At 39.9% G+C, this 17,708-nt stretch overlaps 2 protein-coding genes across 3 annotated transcripts; both read right to left on the reverse strand.

The window, feature by feature from the left end:
* Positions 1–2,324: 2,324 nt before the first annotated feature.
* On the reverse strand, positions 2,325–5,856 carry LOC137294715 (cyclic pyranopterin monophosphate synthase-like). The gene has a single exon (XM_067825794.1). It carries the CDS (start codon positions 5,764–5,766, stop codon positions 5,125–5,127), a length of 642 nt encoding a protein of 213 aa, XP_067681895.1. The 5' UTR covers positions 5,767–5,856; the 3' UTR covers positions 2,325–5,124.
* Positions 2,325–16,767, reverse strand: LOC137294714 (molybdenum cofactor biosynthesis protein 1-like). Of its 2 annotated transcripts, none has more exons than XM_067825792.1 (9): positions 16,464–16,767; positions 15,255–15,549; positions 14,446–14,678; positions 13,286–13,357; positions 9,899–10,051; positions 9,078–9,188; positions 7,938–8,058; positions 7,286–7,360; positions 2,325–5,912 (listed from the first exon to the last, which is right to left on the reverse strand). In XM_067825792.1, exons 1-8 carry the CDS (start codon positions 16,593–16,595, stop codon positions 7,305–7,307), a joined length of 1,173 nt encoding a protein of 390 aa, XP_067681893.1. In that variant the 5' UTR covers positions 16,596–16,767; the 3' UTR covers positions 2,325–5,912; positions 7,286–7,304. The 2 variants fall into 2 exon arrangements, with proteins under 2 accessions (XP_067681893.1, XP_067681894.1); XM_067825793.1 differs by having other exon boundaries at positions 16,476–16,763.
* Between the last annotated feature and the right edge of the window lie 941 nt (positions 16,768–17,708).

Consider the following 17,708-nt stretch of genomic DNA (forward strand, 5'->3'; position numbering starts at 1 on the left):
ACGGTGAAATATTGATTATATACCTTTGTAGTCTGTCGTACAGACCCTGAAGCAAATATATCCAAGAAAGCTCATGCAGATCTAGAAAATGTGGCAAGTCTAGATCCCCCGGGCTTCAGGAAAGTCTCAGGGCTTCATTTCACTATATTATTTGTTTTTACTATGAACTTTTTTCAGTAAAATATGTTCATTTCAGAGACTAGGTAAGAGTCTAATACCACTGGTCATCAATGACTAATGCTAACCTGACGAAATACTGGCCCTGCCATGTTTTATAGATGAGTAAGCCTAATATGCTTCACCTCTTTTCAGCCTCTAAAAGGATAAGCATCCCCGTGGATTTCGTATAGTGTCCATTTTCAGATATCTCTCTAGTGATGGGAAATGTAGGAGATCTAAGCCAGCTGTAAAATTAATACTTATTCCATGAATGATACTGGTCGTATAAGCATTATGAGAAAGCTAATAAGACTAAAGTTTGTAATCCACGACCCGCCCTGACGAGTGATCGGATATGACAGATCACAAATGCAATCAAAACGAGTGAATGCCGTTTTTCGCCGCTGTGTTCAATATCCTAGCTACATCCCAGCAGCCTGGGTAAGGAGTTCACCTTTATAGGTTTGAGGAACATGGGTTTGACGCCAGGCTGAAGATTATTCCACTTCTGTAGTGACATACCAGTTAGTTGTTTGTTTGTTGTTATACGCCTCACTCAGCAATATTCTAGCTATAAAGCGGCGATTTGTAAATAAACTAGTCGCCTCGTGCGAAGTCTAATTCACGGGTGACCTGTTTGTAGTTTGGACATGTGCCGTGTGGTGCAGGACCACCACGACACCCTGCCCCAGCGTAACGTGAATGCCCAAATAAAGTTCTTTCTTTAGTCATGATTTTGGAACCAGCTCAAATCGCCATGTCAAAGAATTAATGTATCAATACCCACGAGACCAAAGAAGGCGGTCATATTGACAGCCTTATGTGCATGGTACTACCGACATTTATAGTGCTCTAAAACCAGGATTATTAACTGTCTACAGACAGTCATTTCGTCTCCCTTGCAAGACTCAAGTACAGGCTAATTCATACGTGCGGTTTGTATTGAACGCAGCATTTAGCAGCCATGTAATTTTTTCACGTCGCTTACAGATCCGCAGACCAAACATTTCCCAAATGTGGAATAAAGTGCCATTTTGAGAAGAAAGTGTCTTTTTTCACTTCAAGTCTGTTAAGTAATTCCAAACATTACAGAACACAATTAGGTTTATTTTACAACGGAATGAGCCATTTGATCACCCTGACTATCTCTAGAAGAGCACAATACTTTTCTGATTATTCATTTTCTTATAGATTAAGCAAATTTCATGTACTAATCTAATGCTGGATGTAAGCTGTTCGTAAAGTTTCGCGCAGAGGTGGAAGGGAAGTAACTCTTCCTTGCACCGAGCGGTTTCATGACGAAGGAAACAAAGATTTCGAGTTCGAGTCCACTTCGTGTTGACTTCAGTGGAAATATTTGTGCACGTATTCAAAGATAAACACACATTCACGTCAAGTCAGCAAAGAGCCAAAGTGGAAGTCCAGGATCCACAACACCGTAACCCGGGTCTAGCGAATCCAAGATTCAGCCTGTGATAGCAGATAGCAACGCAAGGAGGAGGAAAACGTGTATCTGAAACTCTAAAATATCTAAAATACTGCTCGTTTTTCAACCCCTCTCCACTTGATCCGGCATAATTACCCAAACCTGTTCAAACACATGTGGTACTACTTGGAGAATATTCAACTTCAATTTCGTGCAAATATGTTTTGACACATGGGGCAAGAAAGTGTCAAGAGTTGTCTCCCTTATACCGTTGACTCCCCGCTGTTTTCGTGGTCGAGTCAAATTCGTAGTACCTGCATAATTTGAGTCCAGTAGCAACTTCAAGAATACGTTTGTTCGTAAATGATAAACGAAAATATCCTAAAGACATGGGTTCAAACAATAAACATATACAGAGGATAAACATACTTGGCAATATTCCACTTATGTGGTGGGGATCCGTAAATAATGGAGTCCAGACAATCCAGTGATCAGCATTATGGACATTGATCTACGCAATTGGGATGTGTTCACCAAGTGAGCAGGTTTGACCACCTGATGGCTTTTATTGCCTCTTAGTACAAGCATGGGTTGCTAAGGCCAATTCAACCTCGATGTTCATGGATCAGTACACACATAAATGCAATTATCTTGAGCACAGCAATAAACAGCAGTACACATCACCTCACTTAGCACTTGAGTAAGTCATTCAGTGAGAGATGAAACAAACACAGGTGAATGAAATGGAAACTGTTTATTTGTTTTCTTCATCAACAAATCATCATCATCTGGTTAACAAATACACACAGATACGTAAATGCATAAAAAATACAACAATTTGAGAAATGGAAAACATTTCATCAAAGACTGTCCATCTCCTTAAATCCTAATCAGAATATCTCTCATTAGTTTCAATTCTCTGCTGATAAAATATAGCACTTCTCGAACCATATGACAGCAGCCTATAAACAATCAAGTTTGAAACCACACAATCCAGTAATTGATATTAAGCAGAAATCACAATCTGTAGCAATCAATGTCTATGAATCAAGCCATGGAGTTTGACCACCAGATCATTACCAAAACTTCTGTGGAACATAGGTCTAAAACGTATGTGTAAGGTAGAGCAGTGACTGATATCAGTCAATCCAACATGGCTGCCAGATGGAATGAGTGGGTATAGTAAGGCTAAATAAAAGAAGAGAAATGTTTTTCGGGCATTGGCATGTCACTTTTATTTGTGGGCGTAACAACTTTTTATTGCCATTTCCAAAAAATAATTTTGATTTGGCTTCATCCTGATCATCCATTTGTCCACTATAAGAATAAGTGTCTGTAAGAACAAGTGTGACTGAATGTACAAGTCATTAAACTTAATGTCCCAAGCTGTATTTCTGACCGAAAAAAAATAAAAAGATGTTCCTCCCTCATCACCTTTTTTCTATAAAAAAATTTAAAAGAAAGTCCTCGTTATTTTTGAAAAAAAATGTGGCCAAGAAGAATTTAATTTTTTATGAATCCTAACAGTTTTTCAGCAATATCATGGTGGGGAAACCAGTAATGTGAATTAAAACTGGGTCCCTGATCTTATGAGCTGACACACTATCCACTGGACTACATGTACTTCACCACCCTACTGTCAGTGTCAATCATAATATCATTCTTATGCAATACACTGACTGGTATTAAGCTTCTGTTACCAAAGGATCATACAGAACAACAATAAAAATGTGCATATATTCTTGAACTCGCACTAAAAAGCTAGTTGTACAGATTTCATTCATTAACAATCATGGGTAAAAATACAAGTTTCAAATACATCATAGCAAATGATACACAACCTTCCAACATTTTCCAATATTTACAATATCTAGGCCAATCAAACATGTTGAAATCACAGATTTTGATTTACGTCTCAGACATAAAATAACTCATATATATTAATATTCAATTAATGGTCAAAAGAAGTTGGGATTCAGAGACACCTAGAGTGACTTCAGTTTATACCATTAGTAAAAGCATTTCTGTGTTATTATGGAGACTCATGAGACAAGCTAAAGACTTGATGACAAGTTTAACTATTAGGAGCCAGTTATCGTTAGAGTGAGTGGGAACATTTAGCATCACATAAGCAACACTTCAGCCAAATCGTCAAGAAAATATTATATGTACTAAATGGTTTAAGTGTTAAACCCATATACCTCTGACAAATGAAATCATAAATGACATTTACAGAATGAAGTTCAGACACTACTTATGTCAACCACTAGTCTTAATGTCTTAATGCTCTCAAACATCTAAATATGTACACAAGCACTGTCATTATGGTGACAATCCCCTGCATGTTATCAAATCAAACTTAAAAAAAAATGAAAGTCAAGGTTTTAGTTTATGATGAAGTAAAATGTCAACAAAAACATTACATTCAAACTCTCTTGATATCTTGCACTGTAGTTGTTCAAACCCCAAAATATTTTGAAGAGTCACTTAAACATTGACCAGAGTATGAAACTCCTAAAAGTTGCTGTGATCTTGAAAATTAACCGAAGGTCACCAAAATTGACTGCCCTCTGCACCTTCCCTCGATAAAGCTTGGTGTTGAATATGAAGAAATTCCAGTGAACGGTCCTTGAGATATCTCGCTGACAATGTAAAACCCTAAAGTCCCCTTTTGACCTTGAGATGAAGGTCAAGGTCACCAAACCTGACTGAGACCTTTCTTTTACTGTGATAAACCTAGATACCAAATGTGAAAAGAATGTAGTCAAACGGTTCTTAGGATATTCCAATCCGTATGTACATATGGATGGACGCAGCCTAACATTATATGCCCTGTTTCGCGCTAAACACGCAGCTGGGGATGAAAGTATATATTTGGAACACTTCTAATTTAACACACATATTGACTGCACATTTCAAGTAAGAATAAAACTAAATCAACCTCAAACATCTGAATAATGCATCAACTGTTGCAGTAATATATATTCAGGCCAGACTAACTTTATTTCTTGTTTTTCAGATTTTTTTCCTCAGAGACTATAATGACAGGAGGGTAAAAAAAGAAAAGAAAATTGTGTAAGTTTACATTCTTGGCAAATAAAAACACTAGAATTTTTTCTTTTGATGGGGGGAAAATTAATCAATTTGATTTTTCTTTATCTGAAAAAGGGTGGATCTGTAATTAAAAAAAAAGTCTGGTCTGGCCTTTGGAGAGTATTCATAAATCTGCTTATGCTCCACTCAGGAACCATTAGCTGAAGGAAATCTTTCTGCTTAAATATGGAAGTCAGCACTGGACCAGTGTGGTGCAAGCATAGAAAACATGGATGACTGAGTAAGTGAGCAGTGAGGGAGTATGGTTAAACTCTGCTTGAACAGAAACTAAGCATGGGCGGATCCAGGATTTTGGAGAATGTGATTGGGTGGGCATACGTATCATGAAGTTCCTGGGCATTGTAACATCCTTCTTATCAACTTTCACAAAATATGAGGTAGGACAATGGCCCTTTAGGGCTGACTGGAAACATATATTTTCAAATTTATCCCCTGAAATAATCCCCCCTTTGTCCTCCTGTTTTGAAGTGCAGCTTGATCTCACTGATTACCATGTTATGCGTGACAGCTTTACACATATCGTAGATGGTTAATGCTGCCATGGAAACAGCTGTCAGGGCCTCCATTTCCACCCCTGTCTGACCTCTAGTGTTCACAGACGACCTAATAAGGATACTGTATTCCTCTTCCTCGAAAGTAAATGTCAGCTCAACTTTCGAAATAGGAATATTATGGCAAAGAGGAATGAAATCAGCGGTTTTCTTTGCTGCCATTATCCCTGCAATTTGTGAAACTGTCAAAACATCACCTTTCTTAATTCCATTTTCCTTGACAAGATCAAACACCTCCTTTCCCAAAACTATTCTCCCTTCTGCTGAAGCAGTTCGTTCAGTTTCTGGTTTAGACCCGACGTCCACCATCATCGCTCTGCCCTTTTCATCAGTGTGCGTTAACTGAGGCGGGTTTCTGGAACCTGACTCAAGGTCAATGTCCTCCTCCAATTCCTTTCTGCGTTCTCTGAAGTCAGTCTCCCAGTATCTCATCTTGTCATCACCGCATGAAGAATATGACTTATGAAAGGCACTAAATTGTCTGATGTGATTAGTGGAGTGAGACCCGGATCCCATAGCAACACTTAAAACATCTCTTGAAAGACAAACGCTACCAGGTTTGTGTTTATAAGACCATTTTCTACGATATAAAGGCCATATCACAGATGAAGCTACGGACTGTATATATAGGTGATCAAAACGATTAGTCTTGGCAGTGGAATCTGCAATAAAAAACACAAGCTTAAACGTAGTGTGTGAGTTTGAGTTTACATACTTTGAACAATATTGCAGTTAAATGATTGTGTTTTGGCAATGAGATCTGCAATAAATCATAAAAAGTTATAAGTTAGTGTGTGTTTGGTTTTATATAACTTTGAACAATACTCAGGTTAAATGATGGGTTGTTGGTAAAAAGTATGTTGAAAGCACAGAGCGTTCATATACATTTATCACTTTGATAAAACTCATGAGCATAGGCAGACAAACCCAGTAACCTCAAACCTGGATTCAAACCAACAATCTGAGATTTTGTGAACACACAAGGTACACAACTGTTGTGAGTGAGTGAGTGAGTGAGTGATGTCCTATCCAGTTTCAGAAGGATATGACACACAACAGTCTTTTCATGCAATGACAATGTACATCACAAACGTGGTGACTTCCCATGGTGCGATGTGCATGTTTTTAACAACAAGAACATGGTAACTTGGCGGTGGCTATATGCAGCCATCAGGTGCAAATATTCAAAACTAAAGGTTTCAGTTCACTGATGGGTTATGTGACACTTGCAGCCTCTAGCTTTCGCAGGTGAATGTTCCTGCATGTCCTTACCAGACTTCACATATTGTGAGCATTTCATCTTTGCTTCAATAATAACAGATATATTCAAAGAATATCTGCGCATTAAATAAGGTTTGTAACAAACAGGCTGGTAACTGATGGATGTAACAAATCTGCAATTCATGTTATTTCAGAATACATGCTATTAACAAGAAGACAAAGTCATCAACATCCTGTGCAATGGCAAAATACTTTCCATGAATATGTCTACTAGTTATGATGATGTCAAATGTTTTGACAAAGTGGAAGTAGAGTACTGAAAATGTTTTTTTCAGAAATCCAAAACTACAAAAAGATACCAGGACATCACAACATCTATCTATGTGCCAAGTTTGGTTTAGTCAATTGTTTTGATGTTCTGGTCCAGAAAAGATCACACCCACCAATTCAGTCTAAGTCAAACATGTTGCCATGGAAATGCAACAAATATTTTATTCAGTTTTCCAAAACTACCAAAAAAGCACTAGTACACCACCAGATCTATTTATGTGCTATGTTTGGTGAAGAAATATTGAATGGTTTGAACGTTACACTCTGGAAAAGACAAATGTGTATGGAAGTATGAAAGAAGCCCATTTTAATACCCCCTGCAAAACGTGTTGCGGGAGATAAACATTGGGAAGATCTTATATTTCAGAACTGAAAGCCTGAAACAGTATGAACAGTCAGGTATCTGTGTAAAACTAAACATGATGACCTGGATGAAGGTCAAGTAGTGGTGTTGTATATGTGTGCCACATAATGATGTACATACGTGAACAAAAGAACCATCGTCACCCACCAATCAGTATCATCGGCCGATTTTTCATCTTGGATAAATTCAGCATTCCTGGAAAAGATACAATGTTATGCATTGAACTGAGTCTACAAGACAATAGTCTGCTGGATTACTTGACATGGTCCTCACTCTAGAACACATTCATATATATCTACAAGACATGGACACAGCAGAAGATATATTCTGTACAACATGTCTGTACCTCCAGATATCTAGTCTACAGATGTCTGCATGACAGGAGATCTGCTTTAAAAAAAAATTTGCTCTACAACGTGTCTGATCTACAAGACATCTGCTCTACAGAACAGTTCCTTGACAAGACGTCTGCTCTAAATGACATCTGCTCTACCGAACAGTTGCTTGACTAGACTGTATGACAAGATGTCTGCTCTGAGATGACTGCTCTGCACAGTGTCTGAATCTCAAGACATCTGCTTCCCATAAGTTCACCTCACAGGATGTCTGCTCTACCAATACCAAAGATGTCTGCTCATTTCCAGAGTTTCTACTCCTATTTATGTCATGTACACGCATACCATCATTAAATGTGAAACTCAATACATATCACTGAGCCTGAACTGATAATTTCCCACAAATATCTCTCCCGACAGCTCCTGATTCTGTGCACCTGCATGCTGCTTCTTCTTCCTCTTGACTGCAGCCCCAATAATCTCCAGCATCTCTTCCTCTGGTGTGTTGTTCCTCAGAGCATCTCGCAAAGACACCTCTGCCTCTCCATGGAGGCACACCTACAACGATGGAGTAAGGGAGTTGGTTTCAGCGCCACACAGAACAATAATATTATATGTGTTACCTCAGTGGAAGGGAATGAGTTTGGTAACACAGGTTTTAACAACACTGCAAGTTAGGGGCCATTCATTTATTACAAGGATGAAAGGTTAAGATGGAAATAGGAGAATCATACAGAAACATTTTATACCAGGTCATGGAACGTATTATTATCACACACAAGGGAAGGTGCTTTTTCACTTTGTTGTGAGGGAGTTATGAGGGAGTTAGATTTACACTGCTTTTAGCAATATCCCAGCAATATCAACACTGGGTGTACCAGAAATGGGCTTCACACTTTGTACTCTTGAGGGAAATCCAACCTGAATGTTTGTTGTGGTAAGTGAATGCTTTTACCACTAGGCTACCCCACTGTCTCGCAAGAGTTATCATAAACATGTACAAAGATATGGGAGTAGCATCCAAAAGTATGATGAGTATTAGGATGCTGTCATTAATTTACCAACAATCAATGCAGTAATCTTCCCCACCACCAAGAAATATAACTGGGGTAAGTTGAAATTCAAATCCATAATGATAGGCTCTTGACATATATAAGGGAGGGAACTCTGCAAGGCAAACTACACGAAAAAAAGATGGAAAGCACAGGTGTAGGTTTTAGGCAATTACTGCTTGGGTAAAATGGGTTACCAATAGGTGGGGACAATTCAGGATCATAAATTGACTTGTAACAGGTGGATTCTGGAACATGTATGACCAAATGGCTGAAGGAATCAGTTCTTGGGGCTGAGTCCATCAAAGGTAACGTTCTCAGCACTAATTTACTAAACCACATGAGAAAACTATTGCTGTTTATTCCTCAGTGGAAATAGGGGACTTACAACAATCACATTGTGGGTTGAGATCCTGAAATTGCATATCCCTGATGTCAAATGCAGACCATTAATTGTTGACTAAAAACTCCCCAAGATTGTGATTTCTCAAGGTTCTTTAAATTGGTATGGAAATAATGACTCACTTTGAGGTTGCCATCAGCAGTCATCCTGAGTCTGTTACAGGTACCACAGAAATGTTCGCTCATTGATGTGATGAAGCCAACCTGTCCTGCAAATCCTGGGACTTTGTAGGCCTGAAACCATGGCAACACAAATAACAAAATAATTCAACATTCTCACTTTCAAGCACTGAGTAGAAACATATTATTGTGGAGGGTAAAGCGAGGTAAGATGGGGTTCAATCTTGCAGTCATGATTCTTGTGCTAATCTTGTGATGTAGTCCACACAAATGCTGGGTTTACAGTTAGTGAGTGAGTTTAGTTTTATGCCACTTTAGCAACATTCCAGCAATATCACAGCTGGGAACACCAGAAATGGGCTTTACACATTACACCTATGTGGAGAATCGAACAAGGGTCTTCTGTGTGACAAGCTAACAGTTTAACCACTAGGCTGTCCCACGGACCCCTAACTAATTTTAGAGATCTACCAAACTGAGATGGACTATCTCATTCACCTGATGCCCCACTCTGTGCCAGACTGCCAGTTTGTTTTATATCCTCATGATCATGTGTTAAAGCAATCGGCAGTCAACAGGGTAACACCTTGTAGGACTTGACTGAGCCTCAACTAACTGCCTTCAACTCCATCTATTACTAGTACTAGCTCGTGCCAACAGTCCTGCCCACCATTCCATACAAGCTTGATACTATGTAAGTTCAGTAATCTTCAACAAAGTGTTAAGCCCCATTTCACCTTTAATTGTATTAATTTACGATTCAATGAATTACAACAAAATTTGTCAAAATAATTTCCTTTAAAGGAATGATTCAAGGCACTCACTTTAGATGTATCATTAGGCTGGTCCGACAGCCGATCAAAGTCTGGCCATCGCGACCTGATGATGTCCAACATCTGTTGATAGGACACTAACTTGTTGAAGTTCCACTTGTTTCCTCCGAAGGGCATATACTCAATGAAGCGAACATCTACTTTCTGTAGATCAAACATAGAGATATACATGCATGGTACCTAGCAACAAGATGACACCTACCAACAGGACCAACTGGCAACAAGAATGTAACTAGCTACAGGAGAGCATCTAGCAACAGGATGACACAGAGCAACAGGACCAACTGGCAACAAGAATGTAACTAGCTACAGGAGAGCATCTAGCAACAGGATGACACATAGCAACAGGACCAACTGGCAACAAGAATGTAACTAGCTACAGGAGAACATCTAGCAACAGGATGACACATAGCAACAGGACCAACCAAGAATGTAACTAGCTACAGGAGAGCATCTAGCAACAGGATGACACATAGCAACAGGACCAACTGGCAACAAGAATGTAACTAGCTACAGGAGAGCATCTAGCAACAGGATGACACATAGCAACAGGACCAACTGGCAACAAGAATGTACCTAGCTACAGGAGAGCATCTAGCAACAGGATGACACAAAGCAACAGGACCAACTGGCAACAAGAATGTAACTAGCTACAGGAGAGCATCTAGCAACAGGATGACACATAGCAACAGGACCAACCAAGAATGTAACTAGCTACAGGAGAGCATCTAGCAACAGGATGACACATAGCAACAGGACCAACTGGCAACAAGAATGTAACTAGCTACAGGAGAGCATCTAGCAACAGGATGACACATAGCAACAGGACCAACTGGCAACAAGAATGTAACTAGCTACAGGAGAGCATCTAGCAACAGGATGACACATAGCAACAGGACCAACTGGCAACAAGAATGTAACTAGCTACAGGAGAGCATCTAGCAACAGGATGACACATAGCAACAGGACCAACCAAGAATGTAACTAGCTACAGGAGAGCATCTAGCAACAGGATGACACATAGCAACAGGACCAACCAAGAATGTAACTAGCTACAGGAGAGCATCTAGCAACAGGATGACACATAGCAACAGGACCAACCAAGAATGTACCTAGCTACAGGAGAGCATCTAGCAACAGGATGACACATAGCAACAGGACCAACCAAGAATGTACCTAGCTACAGGAGAGCATCTAGCAACAGGATGACACATAGCAACAGGACCAACCAAGAATGTAACTAGCTACAGGAGAGCATCTAGCAACAGGATGACACATAGCAACAGGACCAACTGGCAACAAGAATGTAACTAGCTACAGGAGAGCATCTAGCAACAGGATGACACATAGCAACAGGACCAACTGGCAACAAGAATGTAACTAGCTACAGGAGAGCATCTAGCAACAGGATGACACATAGCAACAGGACCAACCAAGAATGTACCTAGCTACAGGAGAGCATCTAGCAACAGGATGACACATAGCAACAGGACCAACCAAGAATGTAACTAGCTACAGGAGAGCATCTAGCAACAGGATGACACATAGCAACAGGACCAACCAAGAATGTAACTAGCTACAGGAGAGCATCTAGCAACAGGATGACACATAGCAACAGGACCAACTGGCAACAAGAATGTAACTAGCTACAGGAGAGCATCTAGCAACAGGATGACACATAGCAACAGGACCAACCAAGAATGTAACTAGCTACAGGAGAGCATCTAGCAACAGGATGACACATAGCAACAGGACCAACCAAGAATGTAACTAGCTACAGGAGAGCATCTAGCAACAGGATGACACATAGCAACAGGACCAACCAAGAATGTACCTAGCTACAGGAGAGCATCTAGCAACAGGATGACACATAGCAACAGGACCAACCAAGAATGTAACTAGCTACAGGAGAGCATCTAGAAACAGGATGACACATAGCAACAGGACCAACTGGCAACAAGAATGTAACTAGCTACAGGAGAGCATCTAGCAACAGGATGACACATAGCAACAGGACCAACCAAGAATGTAACTAGCTACAGGAGAGCATCTAGCAACAGGATGACACATAGCAACAGGACCAACCAAGAATGTAACTAGCTACAGGAGAGCATCTAGCAACAGGATGACACATAGCAACAGGACCAACTGGCAACAAGAATGTAACTAGCTACAGGAGAGCATCTAGCAACAGGATGACACATAGCAACAGGACCAACTGGCAACAAGAATGTAACTAGCTACAGGAGAGCATCTAGCAACAGGATGACACAAAGCAACAGGACCAACTGGCAACAAGAATGTAACTAGCTACAGGAGAGCATCTAGCAACAGGATGACACATAGCAACAGGACCAACCAAGAACGTAACTAGGTACATGAGAGCATCTAGCAACAGGATGACACATAGCAACAGGACCAACCAAGAATGTAACTAGCTACAGGAGAGCATCTAGCAACAGGATGACACATAGCAACAGGACCAACCAAGAACGTAACTAGGTACATGAGAGCATCTAGCAACAGGATGACACATAGCAACAGGACCAACCAAGAATGTAACTAGCTACAGGAGAGCATCTAGCAACAGGATGACACATAGCAACAGGACCAACCAAGAACGTAACTAGGTACATGAGAGCATCTAGCAACAGGATGACACATAGCAACAGGACCAACCAAGAATGTAACTAGCTACAGGAGAGCATCTAGCAACAGGATGACACATAGCAACAGGACCAACCAAGAATGTAACTAGCTACAGGAGAGCATCTAGCAACAGGATGACACATAGCAACAGGACCAACCAAGAACGTAACTAGGTACATGAGAGCATCTAGCAACAGGATGACACATAGCAACAGGACCAACCAAGAATGTAACTAGCTACAGGAGAGCATCTAGCAACAGGATGACACATAGCAACAGGACCAACCAAGAACGTAACTAGGTACATGAGAGCATCTAGCAACAGGATGACACATAGCAACAGGACCAACCAAGAATGTAACTAGCTACAGGAGAGCATCTAGCAACAGGATGACACATAGCAACAGGACCAACCAAGAATGTACCTAGCTACAGGAGAGCATCTAGCAACAGGATGACACATAGCAACAGGACCAACCAAGAATGTAACTAGCTACAGGAGAGCATCTAGCAACAGGATGACAAACTGCAACAACATAATATATTTTTTCAAACACTAAACATAGAAGAAATATCAGCAGTCTTCTAATCTCACTAAAAAAGAACTTTTCAGTTTATAATCTAAGAAAATATTTGAACTTGATTTCCCAATTTAATGTGTCACATGTTTCAAATGAGATAAACTGTGACGATTACTTAGATCCCTGTGAAATCACTGTATGCACATACCTTGTGTTGTGTGAACTCCACGAAATCCAAAATTTCTTCCTCATTCAGGCCCCTCATCACAACACAGTTTACCTGAAAAGTAAAACGGGCTGCCTAGAGTCTTGTCTACACCAGAGATGCCAAACCCAAAGTGTTACAAATAGTAGTTTCAATAATCAAAATTAGCAGTTTGACCATAAAATTGGTAGTCAACCAAATACTTAAAATTGTGTAAGTAATGAAATCAGCTTCAGATTTATGATAAACAATTTTGCTAAAATTACGCTTGTTACTTGCAATGATTCCAGTTCAAATTGAAGTCAGAAAATGCATTCAGTCAACAAAAATATATGTTTTGGTCTCTGTAACTAAATCCTAATGAATTTTCTGCAAATTTCATAAAATTTGCAATTGTGTTGGCATAGTTTGATGCTGAAAATTTTAGTGACTACGACAAAATCGCATTGGTTGACTTCTCTGCCAAATGCTACAAGATACTTGTCTGTAAGTCAGGGTAGTCCGTAATGTGTTCCATGACAAATCCTAAATGTGTACAGCATTCATGCAATCAACCAGGTTCTACTCATAGTCATGTGAAATTTGAGATCCTTCTACTTCCTACTGCTCAAAAGACTAAATGACTACAGTATATCTATTCCATACAATGGCACATTAAGAATTGATGAGCGATTTGAGGGTTTTAAACTTCTCAAATATTCAAATTGGCTTGTGCTACTTTCTACCATTATCAGATATCTGGTGCTCAGTGTCAAGGATAGACCAACAATTAGTCTCTGAAAAGAACATATTTTACAGAAAAAAAGGAACGTAGTGAAAAAAATAAAATGTTATGAAAAGGAGCCCAGAGACTTTCTTCAATATCAGAGAGCCTGAGGCTGTGGAAATTTAGACTTGCTACATTTTCTAGACTTGTGTGGACTTTCTTGGATATAATTGCTTTGGGGTCTGTATGTAAAACAATGACTGGTTGGTTTGACTGAGAATCGGCGTGTGTGACTGAGGTGCTTATAAAGTTATATCAAAATTGCGGCCAGGTATTTCAGTGGGCTCTAAACCAATTAAAATATGCATGCAGTAATTGTGAGCTTGTACCCCATTTTACCTCACCCCACCATTACCACTTTCATGCCTATTGTCAAGGATATGACACATGTTCCTACCTTCACTGGATCATATCCCAACTCCAGTGCCTTGTCGATGCCCTCAAGGACTTTGTCAAAACCTTTCCGCCGAGTGATGAATTCAAACTTTGGAGGTATTAGAGTATCGAGACTGATGTTCAACTGGTCCAGGCCTGCAGCCTGGTACAGAGATAGTCGTCGGGATAACGTTATTGCATTGGTTGTCATGGCAATGGATTTCAGACCTTCAGATCGCAAACTGTCCAGTCCCTCTGACAAGAAACATCTTGAATTAAGTTTTTGTCTTAAGAAGTAGAATAAGTAATATGAACAAAATCCATGTGTACTAAATTACCCTGGTCAGTAAATCAGAGAACTAAATTACCCTGGTCAGTGCATCGGTGTACTAAAATACCCTGGTCAATGGATAAGAGTACTAAATTGCTGAGGTCAGTGCATCAGAACTAACTACCCTGGTCAAAGGATAAGAGTACTGATTACCGTGGTCAATGTATAAGAGCACTAAATTACCCTGGTCAGTGGATAAGCGCACTAAATTATACAGGTCAGTGTATCAGAGTACCAAATTACCCAGGTCAGTGGATCAGTGGACAGTCAATGCTCAACTCCGTGGGGAGTATACAGATTATGTAAGCCTGTAAAACCTATTTGGAAACCACCTTTAAGGAGGAATCATAAGGTTTCTTGCAATGAAGGACAAAAATAACAACCTGTTTTTAAGGAATAATATGATCATTAGTAACCCATGCTTGTTGTAAGAGGCGATTAAGGGGATTGGGTGGTCAGGTTTGCTGACTTGATTGACAATGACAGGTATAACAACTCACTGAGGATATCTACCAGGTCCTTCCTGACTGTGGGCTCTCCCCCTGTCAGTCTGATCTTGGTGATCCCTTCTTTGACAAACATCTGGGACAGAGCTAGGATCTCGTCTGTACTGAGCAGCATCTGTTTCGGTGTGAGCTGCACCCCATCCTGCGGCATGCAATACTGGCATCGGAGGTTGCAGCGCTCTGTTAGGGAAATACGCAGGTATGTGTGTTGACGTCCGAATGTATCAGTGAGGAAGTCAGAGAATGAGGGATTTGATTTCTGCTCTGGTTTCAAAGCAGGAGACTCTACCTGAAAACAGAAAACGGGAATGATGTACATGATATTGAGTGAGAATGTAGGACTCTGTACTGTTAGTACTATAAATCTCAGCATCAGGCAAAACAAACCTTGTTTGTATTTTATTGGTTAGTACACACTACTCTGTTTCACTTCTGAATACATACATTGCATTCTGGTCACTAGTTTTAACTCACGAATCAAGGCATTAGTAGCGAGACCACAACAAGCAAGTACATGTCACCATGTAACATCATGCCTGTCAGTTTGAACTGCTTCTGTCAAGTACAAATTATGTTTCACATATCAATTACTGCTTGGTTATGTTACTTGGAGGCATTCAAGTGAAGACAAGATTTAAATGCTTTTATTTTAAAAATTAAACTATTGGTTCATCCAACAAAGTTTATGCATAATATGGAAATATGACAGGATATTTTGTCAGTATAAGATGTATGTTCAAAAGTCTACTCTACAAAGTGTACAATGTGACAGACACAATGTTGAGAGTGAGATACACACTGACCATACACTTATGATGGTCTTCACGACATAAAAATGTACATTAGATGATATTTCAAATAACAAAACAAAACTTTGCGTCAAAAACACTGAAGCAATAAATAATTATATTAACCCCCAAAACAACAACTTTTAGACATATCATCATGCACATAGTGTATGTAGTAACCATGTGACAGACTTCGAAAAACTCCGTCTTTCGTGAAATTACTCTCTTAAATAATCTGAGGAATGCCTCCTCTCTCTGACAGGACTATAAATCTTGCACTGACAATGACATGAACGTTTTGCACAAGTTGAAAACAAATTGCCAACAAACTCAACAATGACAACATGATCATCCCATGATTTGGTGTTTCGAGATATGTTTGCTAATTAAGTACTGACTGTGTAACTGTCTTTACCTTTTCACTCACCGCTTCGCTTATGCTCGCTTTCGTTTGTGAACAGGACAGCCGATACACCTGCAAGAAGTTATCGGCACCGTCTCGGCACATCGTGTGTCGCAAAAGTTCGAATCCTCTACGTCCTAACATGGTACCTGATTTTGTCAGTTCGCCATGACTATGCAGAAATGTGGTCAAACACAGCACCGCTTACAACATTCCTACGAACGCCGGTCAACGCGTTCAATAGCCACTAGAAGCATTATATCGGGGCGACGCATCGCTTTCTCGCTGTATGTCACGTTCTCGGTGTAAGCTGGTCCACGGCTCTGCCTGCGCATCGGTAACTAGTGTTATGAAGAGACAGAGCCCAGCGGAGTTTCGCGACCTTATCGAAGATGAAGGCCGATATATGTTTTGTACAAAATGTGGAGTTGGTATTAATATTCGGAAACGGATCAGGTAAATTGAAAGGAGTACCCAGTTAAATCTGTTATCTCTCACAATCGCAAAGTGGCACCTTATATAATGAAACAGAGAGCTCTAATATATTAAAACCACGCATTCAACTCGTTCTGTTGTGCAGAGTGTAAATTACAGTGCACATATATAATTTAGACTGTAAAATAAGATACACCAGGCATTGTTTCGTTGACATCACAATTGGATTAGGAATCGACCTGTAACCGCATGGTGTCGCTCTTGGATAACTGCTTTATGCTCTTTTACACCCATTTCTATTCATATGTATAATCCCCACTTTAATATCTTCATATTAATAACGTTTAAAATCAATCTTCTTTCATCAGCTACATTACCATATGGACATTGTGAACGAAATTGTTAAATATCTGAAAATCCTCACATTGTATGCGACAAATAAACAGGTTCATACATATTATATTGGTGTGAGACAGACTGGATATAAACTATATATATTCTCTAATGCTAAATATTGCTCACTCACGGAAGAGAAGGCAATTACTGTTTGTTCGGGGCGATGGGGTAGCTCAGTGGTTAAAGCGTTGGCTCATCACGCCGGAGACCCCGGTTCCACTTCCCATATGGGTACAATGTGTGAAGCCTATTTCTGGTGGCCACCATATAATGGATATGGTCTCTGCCGGAATATTGCTAAAACCAGGCTTACGTTTTTGTAAAAGCGAAATATATTTAGCGGGGTTACACAGTCAAAAGGGCCCCTCGGGAAAACAGCCACTTTGCACAAAATGACGTAATTATACTTGGTTCTCTATGAATTGT

The sequence above is a fragment of the Haliotis asinina genome, chromosome 8 (assembly GCF_037392515.1).
Source record: "Haliotis asinina isolate JCU_RB_2024 chromosome 8, JCU_Hal_asi_v2, whole genome shotgun sequence".
In the NCBI taxonomy this organism is placed as follows: domain Eukaryota; kingdom Metazoa; phylum Mollusca; class Gastropoda; order Lepetellida; family Haliotidae; genus Haliotis; species Haliotis asinina.